This window comes from Sceloporus occidentalis, unplaced genomic scaffold (assembly GCF_023333645.1).
Source record: "Sceloporus occidentalis isolate IW3139 unplaced genomic scaffold, rSceOcc1.0.p SCAF_7, whole genome shotgun sequence".
In the NCBI taxonomy this organism is placed as follows: Eukaryota; Metazoa; Chordata; class Lepidosauria; order Squamata; family Phrynosomatidae; genus Sceloporus; species Sceloporus occidentalis.
The window spans coordinates 7631991-7653990 of record NW_028316987.1 but is presented as its reverse complement, the minus strand read 5'-3'; the positions used below and the strand labels follow the sequence as shown (position 1 = coordinate 7653990).

At 43.4% G+C, this 22000-nt stretch overlaps 1 protein-coding gene across 1 annotated transcript in view; it reads left to right on the top strand.

Moving 5' to 3' along the window:
• LOC149309107 (histone acetyltransferase KAT2A-like) overlaps positions 1-22000 on the top strand; it is a 35382-nt gene that overhangs the window by 10066 nt on the left and 3316 nt on the right. Inside the window, exons 4-17 of the mRNA XM_089531802.1 lie at positions 3063-3152; positions 4582-4763; positions 6069-6260; positions 8360-8466; positions 9731-9841; positions 10712-10848; positions 11936-12144; positions 12771-12897; positions 15460-15570; positions 16569-16712; positions 17959-18073; positions 19691-19727; positions 20273-20336; positions 21623-21707. Of these exons, the coding sequence (XP_089387928.1) occupies positions 3063-3152; positions 4582-4763; positions 6069-6260; positions 8360-8466; positions 9731-9841; positions 10712-10848; positions 11936-12144; positions 12771-12897; positions 15460-15570; positions 16569-16712; positions 17959-18073; positions 19691-19727; positions 20273-20336; positions 21623-21707 (1711 nt within the window). The remainder of the gene's footprint in view (positions 1-3062; positions 3153-4581; positions 4764-6068; positions 6261-8359; positions 8467-9730; positions 9842-10711; positions 10849-11935; positions 12145-12770; positions 12898-15459; positions 15571-16568; positions 16713-17958; positions 18074-19690; positions 19728-20272; positions 20337-21622; positions 21708-22000) is intronic.

Genomic DNA, 22000 nt, shown 5'->3' with positions numbered 1-22000 from the left:
CAGGCTGGCCCTCCAGGTTTTTCGGCAGTCAGTTCTTGGCAAACCAGTCCTCATAAGAACGGACAATGTCACCACCAAAGCTCATCTCAATCGCGAGGGCGGAACAAGATCAAAGGATTTGATGAGCGAATCCCGCCTTCTGTTTCAGTGGGCCGAGTCCAACCTCATGTCCATCGAGGCAGAACATCTGCGAGGAGAGCTCAACACAATCGCGGACTGGTTAAGCAGAACGGACGTCGACCAAGGCGAGTGGTCTCTCCACCCGGAGGTGTTTCGTCAGATAACCCTTCGGTTAGGCCAACCGGAGATAGACATGTTCGCCTCCCCCGTGAACACAAAGCTACCCAGGTTTGTGTCCCGGTTCCTGACAGAGGGGGCCGAATCAGTCGACGCCCTCAATCTCCAGTGGCCCTCGACGCTGGTCTATGCCTTCCCACCACTTCCTCTGCTGACCAGACTAGTGGCCAAAATCCGGAGGGACAACTCGGATGTCATCCTGGTGGCGCCGGCCTGGCCCAGACGACCGTGGTTCTCCGAGATCCTGGACATGTCATCGGCCTCCATGGCTTTGCCTCACCGCCGAGATCTCCTGAGCCAGGGCCAGATTCTTCACCCCGACCCAGGTTGGTTGAACCTTCACGCTTGGAGGCTGAACGCGACATGCTCCGGCGGTGCGGCTATTCCGCCGAGGTTGTAGACTCCATCCTATCATCCAGGCGACCATCTACCAACCGCATCTACGAGGCCACCTTTAGGTCCTTCAAAAGGTGGTGCAAACTCAAGCGGATCAACTTCCTCGATTTCTCAATTTCAGACTTGCTTCTTTTTCTCCACGACGGCATCAAGAAGGGCCTCAGGCCCAACACGGTCAGGAGACAGGTGGCAGCCATCACTTCGGTGTTGCCTCACGATAAGGCGTCGGCTATGTCGACTCACCCTCATGTTAAGAGGCTTCTAAGGGGCGTTTCCAACAAAGCACCGCCCACTAGACACCGCTTCCCCACCTGGGACCTTCACACGGTCCTCAAGGCCCTGACGGTGGAGCCCTTTGAGCCTATTCGTGAGTCATCTCTGAAACACCTCACCCTTAAGGTGGTCTTCCTCGTCGCCATCACCTCGGCGAGGCGGGTGTCTGAGCTCGGGGCGCTGTCGGTCCGCAGGGACCTGTGCATGTTTAGACCAGACTCTGTGTGCCTCCGGACTGACCCTACGTTCTTGCCGAAGGTTAACTCGACTTTTCACGCCTCACAGGACATTCTGTTGCCTTCCTTTTGCCCCAATCCTCAAAGAGAATTGGAGAAGATCTGGCACACCCTGGATGTCCGCAGGGCGCTTAAGATTTACATCAAAAGGACGGCGCCCTTTAGGTCTTCGGAATCCTTGTTTGTGTCGTTCCGCCAAGGGTCCCGGGGTCGCAAGGTGTCGGTCTCCACGCTAAGCAGATGGATCAAGGCGTGCATCACTGAGGCCTATAAGACATTAGGCCTCACCCCTCCTGAGGGACTGGTGGCCCACTCCACAAGAAGTGCGGCTACCTCGGCGGCTCTGTTCACCAATGCCTCTGTGGCTGAGATTTGCCGGGCCGCGACATGGAAGTCTCCCTCGACATTTATTAGACACTACAAGTTAGATCTGTTTCAGTCCGCCGAGGCGGCTTTCGGTAGGAGGGTCCTCCAACAGGTAGTGGCTGAGGCCGCAGGATCCTCTTAGGCACCTCCCGCCCGTCTTGAGAGGGCTTTGGTAAATCCCAGTATTCAGGAGGCCAGGCACCCTCTCTGCTGGGAAAAGGAACGTTGGGTACTTACCGTAAGACGTTCGTTTCCAGCATGAGAGGGTCCTGGCATCCTGCCCCTCCCTGGGTGCCACCCTGCGGCTCAGCTCGACCTGTTGGAGGACCGCCCTCGTTTTCTGTTCGCTGGTTTGTTGGTTATCTCTTTTGTTTGTTTGCCATACATTTTAGTCTCTTGAGATGACTTAGGTTATTCTATTGTATTATCTGATTTTACCAATTAAAGGTTAGTTCAGTGTGCTGCTATTCGCTTGGCTTGTTATTGACTGAGGCCCTGGAGGGTGAGTTCCTCCCTATATAGGGGCCGGTCTTCTTTTGTCCCTGCCTACAGGAGCAAATGGGAGGTACATAACCCAGTATTCAGGATGCCAGGACCCTCTCATGCTGGAAACGAACGTCTTACGGTAAGTACCCAACGTTCCTTTTTACACTTGCTGAAGATTTTGTAAAATAAATAATAATAAATCTTTTATTTATACCCCACTTTTTTGTTACAGGAACAATCAAAGTGGCTTACATGATTAAAAGACAGTCAATATACACTACATACAGTCTGTACAATATTATATCTAACCTCTCCCCTTAACAAAAGATTAAACACATTACAATATAAAATCAATTATTAAAATACAGATAATAACAGTCTACTGGGAAATAGTAGAATGATACTTAAGGTAGGGAGGAATCATTAGCCGATTGTTCTATTTGGGGAAAGCCTGCCGGAAGAGATCCCGTCTTAGCAGCTTTTTAAAGCTGTCTAGACTGGAAACTTGAGGGATCTCCTCTGGCAAAGCATTCCACAATCTGGTATCTAACCGGATTTCAATAAAGTTTACCTTTTTGGACTACAGTGTTCAAAATTCCCCAGGCAGCATGTTGTCCAATAAGTAATGTTTCCAAGCTCTATCCTCTTGCCCTCTCCTCCAGTTATTCTTGAGTCCATCTTTTTCATTGTAAGTCATCCCCAACCCGCTTTTGTGTGTGTGGGGGGGGGGGGGGGTCCAAGAGCTAGTTTGGAAATATCAGGATAAGAGACCTTTCTGTGTTTTATGTAAGAGAGGGTTGTCTGTCTTCTGACAGTTTAGTTTTTGAGCCCTGACTAAAAACCCCTTAAATAGTTTGACATGACACATGTCCATATGAGCATGGGGCACAGCTTGATTAAAATCATTCTGAAAAGATTATGGGGATCTTTCTGATTCCACAAAACTTTTGAAAGATTGTAATTAATACAAGCACAAGGAAAATGGAATCATCCCCTTTCTCTCTGCAGCTCCTAAGGAAATGCATTCTACAAATGAGCCGCCCAGTTGTTGAGGGATCACTTGGAAGCCCCCCATTTGAAAAACCAAATATTGAACAGGTAAGATGCTGTGGTTTATTTATTTGTTTGTTTAAAATATTTCTAGGGTTGTTCTTCCAGATAAGAGCTTGAGATGATATACATAAGAAAGCAATAGAGAGAAAAAGCTACATAGACTCTTTTAAAAAAGTACAGAAGGATGCTCAATAAAACCAGAATTTAAAAGTAAGCTCAAAGAATGACATGCAGTACTGTGTACTGAAACAATCTGTAGGAAACCAACATTCTACAGGCACATCATTGGAGCTGTGAAAATTACTTTCAGAAAGCATCAAACATCATCCAGTGTTTGGAGGTGGCTCCTTCCTCCTCCATGTGCTACCAGGAGGGTTGGGGAGGAACCATCTTACAAACGGGCAGGAAAGTATGTGCAGAGCGAATACTAGGGTTAGAAAGGGGCGGTGCTTCCGCACCCCCCTAACCCTAGTGCGCGCTCTGCACGCACAAAATGGCAGCGGCCGTTCCACACGGCCGCCGCCGTGAGGACATCACGACCGCGCCACCTCTATACGGGGCGGCGCGGACATGACGTCCTCGCTCCGCGCCAGGGCGCTTAGTGTGCCCTTAGTGCGGAGCAGGAAGGAGCTCCATTTCGGAGCTCCTTCCTGGTTTGGTCCGCTGGGCGCAGCTTTCACACGGCTTGAAGCCCCAAGGACACCCCTTTCCAGCCTGCGGGGAAGGGGCCTTTTGCCACTTCCCCGCAGCCTGAAAAGCGGCGGATCGGGGCCTCAACGGCTGCCGCTCTGAACGCTAAGGCCCCGCCCGATACAGCGGGGAAAGGGGCGGGTGCAGCCCGCCCCAAACAGGTGGTCTGTAACCCGCCTCTGAGTTTAAAATGAAGCACCTAGCATCAATCACATGGCTGGGTACCTTGTTGTGACCTCAGAGAGAGTGACCTGTGCAGGCAGTGCCAGTGTCAAGCAGCAGAACAGGACACTGTAAACAGCCAACAGGTGTCACGCTGGAAAAAGTCTGGAGCAAAATATAGTTTTTTAAAAACTTGATTTAAGGGAGGGATGGCTTGGATTTGCTGCCAAACTGCACATTAAGGCAGTCTGCACTTGGATTGAGATTTTGGTCCTGTGTTATCTGATCAGGGCAACATGAAGATGGAGTACTCAGTGTAAATCGTCCAAACCTTCAGTTTGTTTTCCTCTTGCCATCCTTTTTCTGTCATGCTTTTGAGCTTGTAACACTATAGGCAGGGACTTTTTTGTTTTATTCTGTGTACAGTGCTTAGTAAATACTATGTGTTAATGTTGGCAAAAATTATATGTTTATGATTATTAATCAGCTACATCAACTGGTGGGGTTTCATAGAGGATAACCCCATTTGTTGGAGATTTGGAGCCATGTATGGCTAGTGGGTCTTTGGTTACACCTTGTCCTGCTGCTAGAACCCACCAGGTTTTTCCTTTCTCCTCTCCAGGGTGTTTTAAACTTTGTGCAGTACAAATTCAGCCATCTGCCTCCAAAGGAACGGCAGACCATGTTCGAGCTCTCCAAAATGTTTCTTTTGTGCCTAAATTATTGGAAGCTGGAAACACCATCCCAGTTTCGCCAGCGCTCACAAAATGATGATGTGGCAACTTATAAAGTCAATTATACCAGGTGAGTTGGGAGAAGAGAGGTATAGGAAGTAGAGATGTAGAGCCAAGACTCACAACCTATAATGTCCTATAATATATAATGGGTTCACACTTTCTGAAGGACTGTGTTGTCCTACATGAGCCTGTCCAGCTCAACTTTGGAGGTGGTTCTTCTTTTGATCTCACCAGTTTCCCAAGCATGTTTGGTGGGAACACAGGACAGGGCATTCTTGGTGTGTGCTCCCATTCTTTGAAACCCTCTCCCTAGAGAGATTAGAATGGCTTTTGCCTTGTTGTCTGTCCATTGGCAAGTAAACATCATCATCATAATCCTCATTATTATTATTATTATTATTTTGCTCCAACTGGCTTTTAGAAACTGACTTCAGAGTTTTTAAGTGTGCTTTTTGGCCAGTTAATAATTTTTGTCTTGTAATGGATTTGTTGTAAAAGATTTTAATGCTATAGAAAGTTTAATTGCATTAAATTAATTAATTTTTCAAGAATTAATTAAAATTTAAATTAAACAAATTAAATCAATAATTTCTGTGTTTTTATTTGTGTTTTGTGTATACGTTTATTGGTAATTGTTTTAGTTTTTGGAAGCCATCTTGAGTTCCAGTTTTGGGGGGGGAAGTCAGGATAAAATGAATTATTAATAATGACAAAAATTATGCCAGGGCATCGATTTTCAATATTTGAGTTTTGATCTACAATGTCTTGACATACTGATAAAGATTTAATGTCTCTGTGCTGGCAGAAAGTGCAATCGCTTCTCTCTTGTGTACTCATTGATAATTGATAAACTCAGTGCTTCTCAGCTTTTGGAACAGAGCAGCCTAACTTCTGGATAGTACGAAGTTTTCAAGAGGAAGGAAAGTCCTGCAGAAAGCAGAGTTGTTTCTCACTTTGCAGAGGTCTGGGACAGGAGCCAAACTGCTGTTCCAGGGACAAATGACCTGGCACCTTTCAGATATTTTGGAGGTCCATCATCCTCACCATTATCTGCTAGCCATGTCTTATGGGATTTGTTGTCCAAAATATCCAGGGAGCTCCAGCTTGTGTATCCTTGCACTATGCTGCCTATAAAAGTTAGTTTCCTGTGTTCTGGGTTCAGTTTTGTAGTTGAATCACTACTCACCAGTTTTCTTCTCTCTTCCCTTCCAACCTATTCTTCTTCCTCCAAACATGCATTTACTGGGAATTCAGTGCCTTATCAGGGTGCACATTGAAACCTGTGACATCTGAGGATTGTAACCACTGGTTCTCATTGTCTGTGATGCCTCTCTTTGCTCCCTTCTCTTTTGTCCTCACCCCGATTCCTCAGGTGGCTATGCTACTGCCATGTTCCCCAGAGTTGTGACAGCCTCCCTCGGTATGAAACCACCCAGGTCTTTGGGCGAAATCTCCTCAAATCCACTTTCACAGTCACTCGTCGGCAGCTACTGGAGAAATTCCGAGTGGAGAAAGACAAGTTGGTGCCAGAGAAACGGACTCTCATCCTCACCCATTTCCCCAAGTAAGACTAGATCCATGAAGCAGTGAGGCTGTGTGTGTGTGTGTGTGTGTGCGTGCGTGCCTGTGTGTGTGTGTCTGTACATGTCCGTATCTGTGTGTGTGACATGCATGTATGTGCAAGTGCAACGGGTGCAATTAATTTATCCCAGGAGTTTGAGACCTAGTTCTTCTCCCTGAGGTGGTAACCATTGTCCAAAACATACTGCAGTAATAATCCAGTTTGAGACCACTTTAACTGCCCTGGCTCAGTGCTCGGGAATCCTGGGAATTGTGGTTTATTGTGGTGCCAAAGGTCTCTGACCGAGAAGGCTAAATGTCTCACAAAACTACAGATCCCAGAATTCCCCAGCATTGAGCCAGGACAGTTGACATGGTCTCAAACTGGATTATTTCTGCAGTGTGTTTTGGACCAATGACAAAGCTATGCATTAAACTAGGGCAGGGATGGGCAGCCTTGGGAGAATAGTGGACCATATTAGCCCCCAGGAGACTTTGGAGGGCAATGCACACAGATACACAATGCATAGAATCAAATTTCTGTCCCCAAATGCCCTCTAGAAGGCATATGGGTCATTTTTGTCATGTTTCTTAATCTCTTCTTTGTCGTTTTAGGCCTAGGAGAGGCAATTTTAAATAAATGTTTAACTGTTTATTTCAGAGATCAAGCTATCATGTCTTAAGCAGGAAGGACAGAGAACAGAAATATTTGAAAAGGTGCCTTCAGGCAAGCAGCCCACTTCCTAGTTTAGAAAAAGACCTTTCCTGGACTTAAAATCACCTGGGATGCTAAAAACATGGTACAAATGCCCCCTGCCCATTTTTGAAGGGTGAAAACCTTTAAAAAAAAATTTTCTCCAAAACCATACTTTTGACTCCAAAAATGGTGCTTGGAGGAGTGCGGTTTGTTCACTCATGTTCTAGGGCATACATAAGGAAGGGAGATTTCAGGTGTGATGTTCATGAGGTATTTGTTAGAAATTAGAATGTCAGGGTCCACTAAGGGGGCTTCTGTCCACAAAAGTTTGTGCCAAGTATGACTTGTTCTTAAGGTGCTACAATTCCCTTCCTTGTTTTTTCTGCAGTATACAGATGAGGCTACCCCCTTGGAAATAATCTGAACCATATACAGATAGTGGACTAGGCTTTTTTGGGGTATTTTTTTCGTATTTATTTTTATTTATTTATTAGAGTACTTATACCCCACCCTTCAGCCCTAAAGGCTATCAGAGCAGCTTACAATTATTATTATTTTTAATAAGATGGTTCCCTGCCCTCAGGCTTACAATCTAAAAAGACACGACACAAAAGGAGAAGGGAATGTGGTGGGGAAGGGGATCAGGTCCAGCAGTTCTTCTCTCCCTCTGAGGCCTGGACCAAGGCAGATGGACTGGAGGGAGGGCTCTCCCTCTGAGGTCTGATGATGTAGATGGCAAAGGGCTCACCAACAAATACCAGTTGCTGTAGACTGTATTTTAGAGGAAGGTATGGCAAATCACCTCTGAGTATTCCTTGCCTAAGAAAACCCTATGAAAATTATGGGATCACCGTAAGTCAATAGGCAACATGAAGGCAACACACACACACAGAGATCTGTGTTCTTAGATGTAAACAGAGCCAGAGCTCACAAGGTTGAAGGACAAATGCTTTTTGATGATTACAGATGGTGACATTATACGGGAATGGATTTCTTAACTAGATTATATTGATGTATCGTATCCTGGTTATAATGGAAAGTATTTTGCAATGTCTTGGTCTTGAGTGGGAAATTAAGACCCATTAGCTTTGCAAAAGACCTGCTACTCAAATTCATCTATTGAGACAGATCATTGCAGCTGCTAGTATTTTTAGATTCTAGCTGCTATCATTGCTATGGGAAACTTTACCTCTTAATCTCTGGAATTGAGGACTAGTGTACCTCTTGAGTATACGCTCAGCTCAAGAATTTGTTTTCAGCAACAGAACAGAACTGAGTTCTCTTTACACATGGACTTCCTCTCAACATTCCTGCATTAGTTCCCTCTACTTTAAGAAGCAGACTTGTAGGACTGTCCCCTCCAGGTATCTTGCCATACTGAATGCTCTCCATTCCTCATTCCTCAGATTTCTGTCAATGCTGGAGGAAGAAATCTATGGGGAGAGCTCTCCAATATGGGAAGCTGACTTTACTATGCCTGCGACAGAAGGCACCCCCCTTGTCCCTCGTCCAGGTATGTTGTAATTCTTGGAATCCTATCTGGTATCCATTTGAACAGTATTCAAATAAATACTGAGGGTATCTTCATTCCATAAAGATGCCTTAGGGAGAAGTAGGCAGCTAGTAAAGTAAAGCCCAATAAAGTCTCCTCTGACTGGCAGTTTTCCAAGTCTTGGGTAGAGATCTTTGCCAGCCTGGCTTTCTGAATTTCTGAAACTTAGTGTTGATTATTGAATCTGGATTCTTTGCATGCCAAAAGAACATGAGGGAGGGGGAAAGGGTATGATCTCCCTGAACTACAATCCTTCCTTGCATTGCAGAATAGCTAGGGACAAAGCATAGGGACAGGGTTCACATTTATGGCAATTGACCAGCTCACTGGATGATGGGACTCAGCAAATGCAGGCTTTCCCTGTGGTTACTGTGCAGCCAAAAGGTTGTGTGTGAGTGAGATTTAAGTTTCTTTTGAAGATCCAGCTGTCATGTCTTGAGATGGAAGGATGGGGATAAGAGTGTATTTAAAAAGGTACCTGCAGCAGAGGAAGCCAATCCATTTACAGGGAAAGTCTCTCCACACAGTCAAACAAAACTACAGTCACCACTCCATTTTTGCAGGGAATCCGTTTCAGATCTCCCCCCCCCCCCCCCCATGAAAATGGAAATCGCCAATATTCAAGTCCAGTTGAATGGGGACATGCCCCAGTTTGTCCCCCTTCGTTTGCTGCCTGCAAACAGACGAGGGACGCCGACTCCCAAATCCACAAAAACGGAGGAGTGACTGTAGATCTAGCCATCTTGAATTGAAACTCCTCGGCAATTTTATTATGATGATCATCATCCTTCTCTAACCAGATGTTTTCAAGATGGGTTTTTGAACTACAAATCACATCACCCCTCACCACTGGTTGTGGTTGATGGATGGCAGGAGTTGAAGTCCTAAATTAACTGGAGGCGCAACGTTGAAAGCAAGGAAAAGACATTATAAGCCTTTGCCAGGAAGATCTGTGTTGAACTCCTTAGGCCACAAAGCTTGTGGGGCAACTTAGCAAAAGGCTCATTCTCCCAACGTTACATGTCTGATGTGTTTTATGTGAGTTTTATAATGGAAGAACCTTACACATGCTGCCCTGAGTTAAGAAAATGAAGGCAAGGTACAATCCTGTGAAAGTTTCTACTACATGTGAGGTGGGAGCCAAACCATTCAAACTTCATTCTCTATTGCTGATGCTTTATGTTCTAAAAGGGCTGCATATTACCGCTGCTATTTTTCTGTTCAGCTATCAGCACTGTACCTGCAGCCAGCACTCCACTTTTCAGCAAATCCCTGAGCTGTAGCTCATCCTTGGCATCCATAAACCTTGATGGCAGCTCATTGGATTCTGTGCCAGGTAAGGTCAGCTGGAATGGTTGCAGAAGGTTGGAAAGAAGATCAAAACATTAGAAGTGAAGGGCCTAGAAGGAAGCCTTCACTGAAAGACATTACTTAAATCTTTTAAAAAATTCTTTGTTTGACCTTCCAGACATAATAAAGAGTGTTGTGATATTCAGAAGCTTGCATATGGTCACTCTAAAAGCAGTCTTCCACAAGCTGTGTCCCTCCAGATAGTTTGGACTCCAGCTTCCAGAGGTCATGCTTGCTGGAGTGATGAGAACTGTATATCACAACATTTGGAGGGACTTAGGATGTGGAAGATTGGTCTAAAGGTACTGAATTGAATCCAGGCTCATTGTAGTTAGTGAAACTGAAATTAGTCCCATTGGTTTCACTAGGTTTTCTTTAATTATGATTAAACCCAAATTTGATTCATAATTTCACTGACTTTCAATTTATACATGATGTTTAGCCATGTCTTGCATAAGAGGAAGTTGTTTCAATGTTGGATTGGGATTCTAGGAAACCAATATTCATATCCCCATTGAATCATGAAAACCTACTGTGTGACCTTGGGTAAATCAAACTTATTCATCCTTAGAGGAAGGCAAAGGTCAAACATCATCTGAATAAATCTTGTCAAGAAAACCATGGGATATGATCCCCCTAAACTGGAATGGATTTGAAGAACTATACCAACTGCAAAATTGTGTCTTGAACCTAACCTAAACCTCAAAGCTATTTACTGCATAGAAATCAGACCCACAATTAGAGGAAATGCATTCTGTATGCCAAGACTGTGGAGCATGATTTTTGGCAATCACATTAATTGCTTTCAGACTCATACGCCTTGAGCCATATTCCTCTTTTTTTTTTCTTCTCACAGGTGAGAAGAGAAAACTTCCAGAGAGCTTGAGTCTTGAGGATGCCAAGCGGATCCGTGTGTTAGGTGACATTCCAATGGAACTTGTCAATGAAGTGATGTTGACGATCACAGATCCAGCAGCCATGTTGGGGCCTGAGGTACATTAAAACATGATTGCTGGTATGAATGAAAAGGTCTTCACCATCTTTTAGTTATGGCATGACCACATGGTATATTGGAAAACAATTATCAGGCATAGTTACAGTTGGCATATATTGTGCATTGCTTTTGGAGCCCCGGCAAGCAGAACAATGATAAATAAAACATTTCTAATAATAATGAATATATTGTCAAATTTGCTTGTTCGTGGTGCTCAGTGCTGCCCCACCTCCCCTTATTGAACTAAGATGGGGTAGGGAGGTTTTGGGAAAGAAATGGCTTTCTCTTGTACTAAACTAAAGCCTGTTGAGATCTTCTGGTCAGATATGTCAAGGCATGTGAGGCTCTGCCCACTTTCAGTTTTGGCCTTCAGTATTGTCACTATGGCTCACTCAAATGCTTTTTGTGTCCTCTACTGTTGGCCCTCCATTTTTGTGGGGGATCCATGGGGCATGCCCCATTGAAAATTTTGGAGGTTGCCCCCTCCATTAATATTGAAGACCACGGACCTCAAGTCCACGAGAAAGGCGGGACGACTGTAATTGGAAAATGTAGCTGTGAGAGGAAGGATGTTCCTCATTCCTCCTTTGTAGTTCACTGAGGAAAAGATTCTCTTTCCCACTAATTTCATAGAATATTCCTTTTTAAAATTCTACATATTTTTCCAAGATTTTGGCAGGCTCACATTATTTAATTAAGCAGCCCTTAATGCAAGATAATGGTAGTTTTAATTTGTGGATGCACTTTTGAAAACTATTGCCTGTTCAATTTTTCGTCATATGGATTTTGGAAAGAGAAATTAGAAACAAAGGATTCTGAGAGTAAAATCAGGTTAACTCAGGAGAGGGCAACTCCTACAGATGTTTTTGTTCTGGAGCTCGCATCAGTTTAAATCAGAATGGCCAATAATGAGAGATTATTGGATTTGCATACCAAAACAAATAAAAAATTTAAAGATATTGGGCACCTCATGTGCTTCACCCCTGTATGTTGGGACAGCAAATCATCACTCTCATCTACATGTTTCAAATCTGTATGTGCAAATATGATTGTAACTCCCATCAATATTTTTTCCTTCATACGCAGACCAGCCTGCTGTCAGCAAATGCAGCCCGAGATGAGACAGCCCGACTTGAGGAACGTCGTGGCATAATTGAATTCCACGTCATTGGCAACTCACTCTCTCAGAAATCAAACAAGAAGATTCTCATGTGGCTGGTTGGCTTGCAGAATGTTTTTTCACACCAACTGCCTCGAATGCCCAAGGAGTACATCACCCGCCTGGTTTTTGACCCGTAGGTTGGGGAGTGGTTCCTTCTTGGATGTAATGGATGTCAGTTGTAATGTTCAGAGTTTGGAAGCATTAGGTTTGAGGACTACAACTCTCAGAATCCTCTAGCTGATATGGTCAATCTCAGCTGTACAGTGGGTGTACTATAAAATTGTTGTTGTTGTTAGGACTGTGTACATTACACAAAACCCTCAGTCCTTGGAATGGGACAAGTTAAAGACTTGGGATAGGAAGAGAGTAAAGACTCATGAATATGAATGGAAGAACCTTTTTTGCAAACTAAAATGAGACCTAGAGCCAAATCAGCATTGCGAAGCTGACCTCCAGGATCTGATTTGTTCTGATCAAAGCAGATAGCACATATTCACAACAAAAGCTTATCTGCTTTAACAATCATTTTCCCCCCTAGGAACTGAATTTTTTAAACTAAAATGGAACTAGGAGTTTCTGATCATCTCTGCAACAAAACCTTACCATTCTTAGCATTTTAGCTAGAAATTTATAAAAGTTAAGAAAGCTATAGACCAGAAAATATCACTGTAATCCTGTATTTAGCTTAAGATGAGAATGTGCTGAATGTTCCTTTCTTCACTACCTGGTCCAAGCCTGTGTTCTTCTGTTTTTTGACAGTAAGCACAAGACTTTGGCACTGATCAAGGATGGCCGGGTGATCGGCGGCATCTGCTTTCGGATGTTTCCGACCCAGGGATTTACGGAGATTGTTTTCTGTGCTGTGACATCAAATGAGCAAGTCAAGGTAGGGCTGTTGGGGGATATTTGTTTCCTTATTTGGAATGGGGTCCATATCAGAACCCATTAGAGTTGCTGAAATTCAGTTCAGGTCAATCATTCTCTTCTTGGCCAGAGATGACGGGAACAGTAATTTATAAACCTTCATAAGCATTGTGCTTGTATATGCCCTTAAATGTGCCTTCAAACATTGGCAACAAAGAACATCACCCAGGAGCAAGATTTCACCTGGTGAGGGCTGTATGTTAATTACAATTACAGTAATTAATATATATGTTGCTCTGAAGCCACCCCTTCTCTTCAGTCTGGGTTGTCCTGGAGGGAAAAACTAAGTTCAGATGATATGTGCCCTCAAACAGAGTAAAGGAGCAAGCTGGATATTACCAAGAGACAGGGAGTTCCAGTAATAGGGACCTGCAAAGCAGAAAGCATGCAAACAACGAAATGAACATGTTCCAAGTAAGGGAGTACAGGCAAACAGACATAGCTGGAGGGGACGTTTTGATAAGGCAGGATGCACAAAGAAAGAAAAATGCAAGATGGGGAGCAAGGTGGTAAAGATGATTGGAAGTAAATATAAGAGCTTAAGAAATATAAAGGACAAAAGGGAGAGTGAAAGTTGAATGGTAAAAGAGATTTTTTTAAAAAAAACAGTTATAGTAATTAATATACATGACAGAACACTGAGATCTTTAACAGAAAATTGACTAAAATAGGATAAAAAGTCATATGATGAAGAGGATTGGTTTTTTTAGGAATGTAGGTGAGTGGAGATAAGTGAAATGAGGTTTATACCATGGTAATGATCTTGGGAAATAGAAACATAACAGTTGAATTAAAAGGCAGAAGAAGAGGGGGGGGGGCAAATACTGCATAGGGCTGGGAGTGCACTCTTATATTTCCTCCAGCAGCAAAACATCTAAAACTAGCTTGGAGACATTCGGTCTCTCTAACTGCTGTTTGGAAGCTGTGCAGATTTCCCCTTTGTATCTTTCACTGGAAGTATGAAAAGTAGACAAGCAAGCAATTCCAGCTGTGATCATACACTTCTTTATTGATAATTATTTACTTTAAAGTTAATTTGAAATTGGTGTAATTTAATTTGCACATGATTATGTAAATTAATTTAAGTTTTCCTTGCATAAAATGACTACTCAGTCATTTGACTCTTCCCAAGGTTTCCCAGAGCTTGGAACAAGTTACTTTTCACTAGTAACATGTTCACTTCTTACCCGCATGGGCAGGTGCCTTGGCTCCAGAAAAAAATCTTAAATTATTTGTATGCTGTTGTTTACCTTTTTATTATGTAAAGGTGTTAGATAACTCCACCCCCAAGGTGCCATGATGCCGCATGCCGCTCCAGATGGTGTGTGGCATCATGATGCACCTCCGGCGCTGCGTCCAGATGATGCAGCACTGAAGGGGCGCCATACAGCTGCGACACCACAGCTATGGCGCCCTTTGGAGGGCGCAAAAAGGAGCTGCTTTTTGTACCCTCCAAAGCCTGAATCGGGGCCATGGCATGAGGTTGCTGCAGCCTCGATCCAGCTAAAGAAGGGACGGCCTCTCGCCGCCCCTTAGGGGTGGTTTGTATAGCCCCTCTGTGTCATTTTCATTTTCAATTTGTAAATGAGGTTCTCACATCATTCACAGAAGTATGTGAACCTGTTTATTCCTTCACTGACTTTAATACAGTCCAGAAAGTGTGGAAGGCTGCTGCTCACAACTTCCTGAGAGTGTCTAGACTGAGCATCCTGTTAACAGAACAACAGGATTCTCAAGGCATTCTAGGTGGCCTCCCCCACTCTGTAGTTGCTGGGGAGAAGGACAATCTCATCTAGCTTTCAACAGCTTGGGATCTTTTTTCAAATAGAAAAAAATACACCCCTGCCACCTTACCTACATAAAGATTAGCAATTGCAATAGCAGAACTGTCTTTATAAAATAACATTTGGTGGTTTGGTTCCATTGCTGTTAGAAAGAAATGTTAATAGAATCTTAAAGTTGGAAGAGACCACAAGGGCTATTTGTTCCTCAGGAAAGTAACAACACATGTTATTTGCTGGAATCCTATTGAGGACTTGCATCTTTATAAGAGGAATTACATCTGCAGGAATTTGAACTAGGTAGCTCCATAATGTCCATATCCAATAAGGGGCTACTGATTGTGCATTGGTCCTGTTGTGCATCAGGACACCAGCTAGGGCAGTAATTCCCAGATTTTAGTCCTCCAGGTGTTTTGGTTTTCAGCTAGAAGCCCCAGTCACTGTGGTCAAAAGCCAAGAATTCTGGGAACTAGAGTTCAAAACACCTGGGGGATCAAAGTTTGAGAACCATTGAACTAGGGAATGTTGATGTGCATTGAGACAGTCTTGCTGTTGATCCATTATGCATCTTTGCAACTCACTAACAGGCTTTCTTAGTGCCTCTGCTACATAGCTAAGTATACATAAAGTAATGTAACATGCACTGTGATAGAGGATTCTGGCCATTACATTTATAAATGTCTTATTCCAAGCTCTTGATTTCACTACATTCATTTACCTATTCTCCTTTGGCTTTATTAAAGGGCTATGGGACACACCTAATGAATCACCTAAAAGAATACCACATCAAGCACAGCATTCTCTATTTCCTCACCTATGCGGATGAGTATGCCATTGGCTACTTTAAGAAGCAGGTACTGGAAATATATTAGTGAAGATTGTTTAGAGCCGGCTTTGTGTTTAGGTGTATACCATTCTGTGAATAAAGAGGGGCAGTATGGCGTAGTGGTTAAAGTGTTGGACTGGGACTTGGGAAGATTCAACATCCTTCTGAGCTATTCATTCTCCTAACTTGCTGTATCTCATAGTGATGCTTTGTTATGAGAGAGTATGTATGTATATATTTATTTTTGGGAGTATAAGTATACTTTTATGAGTATACTTTTATACTTGGGGGGGAGCCATGTACACCATCTTGAACTCACAGGAGGAGAGACAAGATATGCATCCAACTAATAAACTAATCAGTATCAAAAATATATGTGGGCTTGCTCTCCTCCCAGAAATTGGAACTGGCTGTTACTTATGGCCACATTTTTACATCATACCAAATCATAGTTTACTGTGACATGCCTGAGCAGAAAAAACTGCAATAAGTCCTGGGTTCACATGTTCCTCCCTTTTCCGATGTAGCTGGGAGGAAGAAGCTTTTGCATCATCTTTTCTCCACCAGTTGGTTACAAATCCAGACTAACATATGGTGGCTAATATTAACTATGGGTAGCTTTGGAAGCTGACTTTTAGACTTAACCAGGGTTAAGGTAAATTGCATTTTTGGGTCTGGATGATATCATAGGCTACGGTGAAAAAAAGCATTTGAACTTAAATGTGGGAGAGGAGACAGCTAGAGAATACATGCCACCTGAGGCTACTGTTGTGCAAGTTGTTGTGTGAGTTATAGTAAACCAGAAAGGGGGGAACCGTGGCCCTCCAGATGTTTCTGGACTCATGTTTTGCTAGAGCCTATCTGTCTGTTGGCATCCTTTTCCTGTAACAATTAACATCTTAAATGTGATAAGTAGAATGAGAGGTAGTTAGTTCTGAGCCTTGAGGAAGGCAGAGGATGGTACTATGTTTCAGGCATGTGTGGCCTATCTTTATTATTTGCTGAATTGTGATTTGTATCCTCCAGGGTTTCTCCAAAGACATCAAGGTCCCCAAGACCCGATACCTTGGCTACATTAAGGACTATGAGGGAGCCACCTTGATGGAGTGTGAACTGAATCCCCGGATTCCCTACACAGAGCTCTCTCACATCATCAAGAAGCAAAAGGAGGTGAGGCATTTTGCTGGAAGGCAAGAAGATGAAAATGTGCCTTGCCTTTCAGTAGCTCTTTGGTCAGTCAGATTTGGGGCTTTGTTGCTTGGTTGTTAATGAATTGAGAATCTCACCCTATGTTGAAGTCTCACTGAGTAACAGTGTTTTTAAAAACAGACATGGTTTGCATGCATAAAATGGGCATCATGTACAGAATTTCAGCAACTTTAAAAATGCATGTTCACTGTTCTGGTCACTGGGAATAGAAATGTTAGTGTAACATCCCTGAATGGTACAATCCATTTTAGCTGCCTTCTCCAATGTGACATTTTCCAGATGCCTCGTAGTCCACTTCCCCAGAAGAAATAAGAGACATGCCTCAAGATGCTGAAAGATGGTCTCTTTATTAGTATAAAAGCCTTTATGGCAGTGATGTCCAAACTCTGGCCTTCCAGGTGTTTTGGACTTCAGCTCCCAGAAGTCTCAGCCACCTTGGCCAATAGTCTGGGATGCTGGGAGCTGAAGTCCAAAACACCTGGAGGGCCAAATTTGGACATCACTGCTTTATGGCAATAAAAAGTCCCAACTTGAAGTATGCCTCTTGTGCTTTTTTTATTCCACTGGATGCTCCACAGTTTTTGCTTCTTACACTACACTTGTTCCTCTGTAGCTTGTTGAGTGTCTTCAGACCTGGGAGTCTCATTTTCTGATACTTTCTCTGGTTTTATTTTGGATTGTCTCATCATAAGGTTTTCAAGATAAAAGACATTAGAAAGGAGTTTACTCTGCCTCCTGCACAGTACTATGGTATCACTGCTATTGTGCCTGGGAGATCCTCCGATAGTGTCATGCCCCCATTACTGCTTCTTATCAGTGGCTGTTTGGCACATTTAGTCTGGCTCCTTAAAAGCCTGTCTGCCATGGGAGACAGTACCAGCAACACTGCTGCTGTCAGCAAAGCCTTTTCCCTCACAGGAGCACCCAATACCATCACTGTAAAAAGATAGAGCTGTTGGTGAGTAGAATTCTAATTGCCTCTCTGCAAACTGCAAATCCCAAAGGATGTTGCTGTGGCAGTTAAAGTAAAATCATAGTATTATAATAATGTAACACGAAAGAGCTCCTTGTTCAACAACCTGATGATGCAGCCACCTTCTCCCTCAGTTATATACTTGCCTTGTTCTCTCACCTACTCCATGGCTTGATGGGCGCTCTGAGGTTTCCTGGCAATCTAAAAATGTCAGTTGGTCTTTTCCCCTCACAGATCATCAAGAAGCTGATAGAGAGGAAGCAGGCCCAAATCCGTAAAGTCTACCCTGGCCTAACATGCTTCAAAGAAGGTGTTCGACATATCCCCATCGAGAGCATTCCAGGCATCCGTGAGTTTATAGGGCTTGCTACTGGTCAGCCTTTGGGGTGTTTGGCATAGAGATTGTGCGGTACTCTGTCTTCTTTTTGCCTCCCACCCCTTCACTCCTCTTAGGCATCACGACTTCTTATAGCTACAGATTTATAGGATGGAGCTGATTTGGAGTTGTGCCAAGCAAGATGCCTTTTAATATAAGAGGTGCTCTATAGGATGAAACCAAAGGCCTGCTTAGCCCCTTATTTTGCTCTCCCAGTAACTAGCTCACCAGCAGGACATGGGCACACATTCCCTTCCTCACCCATACCCACACATCACAACTGAAATACAGAGGTATATGGCTTCTAATACAAGAAGGAAGCAGCCACAGGAGAGAACAGTCTGTCCCCCTCTCCATTTTTTACAGTCTTCATTTAGGTCTTTCTCTGTGCACGCATGCACCCTTTCTACAAGAAAAAATCTTGCATAAATGTTGCCATACATGTGTTGGCTCTTCCAGGTTTTAGACATTTCTCCATGGCAGATGGAATCCTGGAGGACAACCTCCTCCTCCTTATGGGATTTTCCTGCTTCAGGTACCAAAATAACTTGACTAGTCTGGGATATTACACATCTTTACTGGATGGAAGCAGGACACTGTTTGCTGTTTTGTCTCAGGCTGCAAAACCTTAAGGACTTGCAGTGATGGCTTTTGAGTTGCTCTGGCTCTATCTTCACTTTTTGGAGTGACAGACTGAAGTCTTTTTCTCCAGTGCTCACAAGCATCTAGGATACATCTTCTTCCTTATTCATTCCCCCTTCATTTGGGACATTGGAAACTGCTATAATGAAAAATTGCATTACCTTCTCTGCTTTGCCTGAGTTTTACTAGACCCACTCTTCAACCCTAGAAGTGTACACATTTGGATATGTTTTAGACTGGAAAAGTTTGTTTCCCAGGGCATTGTGTATTTACCACCAGCTTCCACTCAGTTGGAGATAGGACAGGAAGAATCCATTTGTGCTGGCCTGGGATGATGGAAGTTGTAAGCTAATACATATAGAGGGCCTCTGGCTGGGAAAGGTTGATGGTGGGCAGTGTTAAATTCTAAGGCCACAAGAAGCCCCCAGTGTTGATTTTTCAGCTCTTGAGTGCTCCAGACTCATGGCCACCAAAGGTTAATTTGATTCATGTGAAAACTTCCAGGCGTAAGAATTCACCTTTCAAAAATGTTAAAGCCTCCTCCAGTGCTATTTAACATCAAACAAGTACCTGGTTTTCAAAACCAGAACTTGATTTCTCACCACTTCTGACTGGTTTCCCTGGCCTCTTTTTTGGCACATCTTGCAGCCCATGAAGGGTCCCGAGAGTGAAACATTGGCCCTTAGACCCACTGGAGTACTCTATCCCGATGAAAAACAAAGGCAGACATGACCTCCAGCATCTCCTGTCTCCTCACCACCTACTACTACTAAAAAGATAGTACCAGCACTGTGGGCCATGTCTTTTGAATTGGACCTTGACCACTACTAGTTTTGAAGCTTTGATTAGTTTTGATAGTACCAGCACTGTGGGACCTGTCTTTTGAATTGGACCTTGACCACTAGTTTCTTTTGAAATTATATGTTGTATATACCCTCTGTCTTGCAGGGGAAACGGGATGGAAGCCCCTGGGAAAGGAGAAAGGGTAAGCAGCGTGACATTTTGGATACTTCTACCTTACAACACCTCTCCTCTACTTGCAGCAAGTAAAGTTGTTGTGAACATTACTAATTTAATGTGTCCAGGGGACTTTGAAAACTCTTAGAAAAAGCTTATCTTTCTGATTGCTGTCTATCTTTCTTCTGAGTCTGTCTCAAAGGCCCACCTGTTAATGGTCCCCTTCTTGCTTTTCACAAAATATCAGCCAGGTTTCATCCTAGGACACAGTTTCTGGGGCATTTGTGCCTTTCTTAGTAGACTGCACCAGGGATGAAGTGCAGCTCACCTTGGCCAGAATAGCCAACAGTCAAGGAATGTGGACTCTTCAGGCTAGCAATGTCTCGAATGTCACATCCTTGAGCTGTGGTGTAGATTAAAAAAAAAAAAAAACAATTGGCAATATTCCACCACACTCCCTAGAATAATAAAGGGAAATAAAAACTAACATTGTATGCAGATAAGTGAACAAAAACAGGGTGGCAAATCTCTCGTAGGGAATTGATGGTGTGAACTTTGATTTTTATCTTTTAGGAAGGAGCTCAAAGATCCAGACCAGTTGTATACTACCTTGAAAAATCTCCTTGCACAAATCAAGGTAACTTGATTAATTGATATTTTAGCTATGCCTATCGTGGTATAGTGGTTTGAGCATTGGACTAAGGGGACCAGGGTCTGAATCACCACTTGGCCTTGGAAGCCCACTAGGTGGCCTTGGTCAGGTCACACTCTTTAAGCCTCAGAGGAAAGCAAAGACAAAAACCCTTTGGCAAGAAAACCCTGTGATTGGATCGCTGTAGTTGGAAATGACTTGAAGGCACACAACAACAAAGCAGTGACATTTCACCAGATGGCAGGATGGAGTGAAATTCACAGTAGTTTCCTGAAATTGCCTAATGTTGATCCAGTGGGACAAGGAAGCCTCAGCCCACCCATCTTCAAAATGTGCTTGGAATTTTTTGCAAAAATGCATTTTGGTTTGTGAATTATGTGAATAGAGGCTGATTTTGAATAACTGATTTTAATAGTAATAATAATAATAATAATAAATAAATTTTATTTTTATCCCGCCCCTCTGTGCAACAAAACTGGGCCAGTTTACAAGATTAAAACATACATTCCCATATCTCACAAACCCACCCCCTTTTTAACCTGCACAAGTTATCCAATGTGGGAATTAATTTGTTTTTAAGCACAAACCGTATATGCACTGATAAGCTTTCCCAAGCTTTTAACTGATTTTTCTGTCTGTTCATCTAAAATGATGCTGGGAAACATGTGGCCATCTAGTCAGAAGTGAGAATCATACAGACCTCAAGGGATGTTGGACTGCAACTTCCGGAAGACTAGGGTTCAAATCCCTGCTTAGTCAAAGAAACCCACTGGGTGACCTTTGGCAGTTCACACTGTCTGACCCTCAGGGGATGGCAGTAGCAAACCCCTCTGAACAAATCATGCCAAGAAAACCTTATGATAGCTTTGCCTTAGGGTTGCCATAAGTCGGAAACAACTTGAAGGTACACAACAACAATAAAAGACAACAATAGAGAGAAAATTCAAAATAGAGAATAAAATAGTAACTTTACCAGAAACTAGCTAAGATTCATAATAAGGTATGTAGACTTTTAACTTACAGAGAACTCTTCAGCAAACTGGGTGTTTAAAAAAAATGTAAAGAAATAAAAATAAATTCTGGTTGGTAACCTACCTCCTGCCAGAAACACATATCCAGTCAGAGGAAGAGTCTGTTCTCCTGATAGTACAGTTCCCATGAGCTATAGCCAACATGGATGCTAGGAGCTGCTGTTCAGCAACATCTGGAAGGCTGCACTTTGCCCCCCTTTCTTCATGTGCTAATGTGCTGCTTTTCTCTCACTCCTCTAGACTCATCCCAGTGCCTGGCCATTCATGGAGCCAGTGAAGAAATCTGAGGCTCCAGACTACTATGAGATCATCCGTTTTCCTATAGGTAAGTAGCTAGATTTAGCCCTTACTTGGAGGACTGAACAGCTTTTCTAGATTAAAAAAAAAGTAGTAAGGTGCAAGTCAACTTTGTTAGAGGTGCCTGAATTTAAAGATGAGTTCACAAGTGGACAGCAGGGAGCAACTACTGCCCCATACATGGTTGGCTGCCCACTCCCATAAACCTGAGCCAGTGGTGAGGGATGGTAAGGGTGGCAGTGCAACAACATCGGAAGGGCCATATGTTCCCCACTCCTGTTTTAAGGTCATACTTGTGTCAGGGAACTGGGGAGTGTAGTT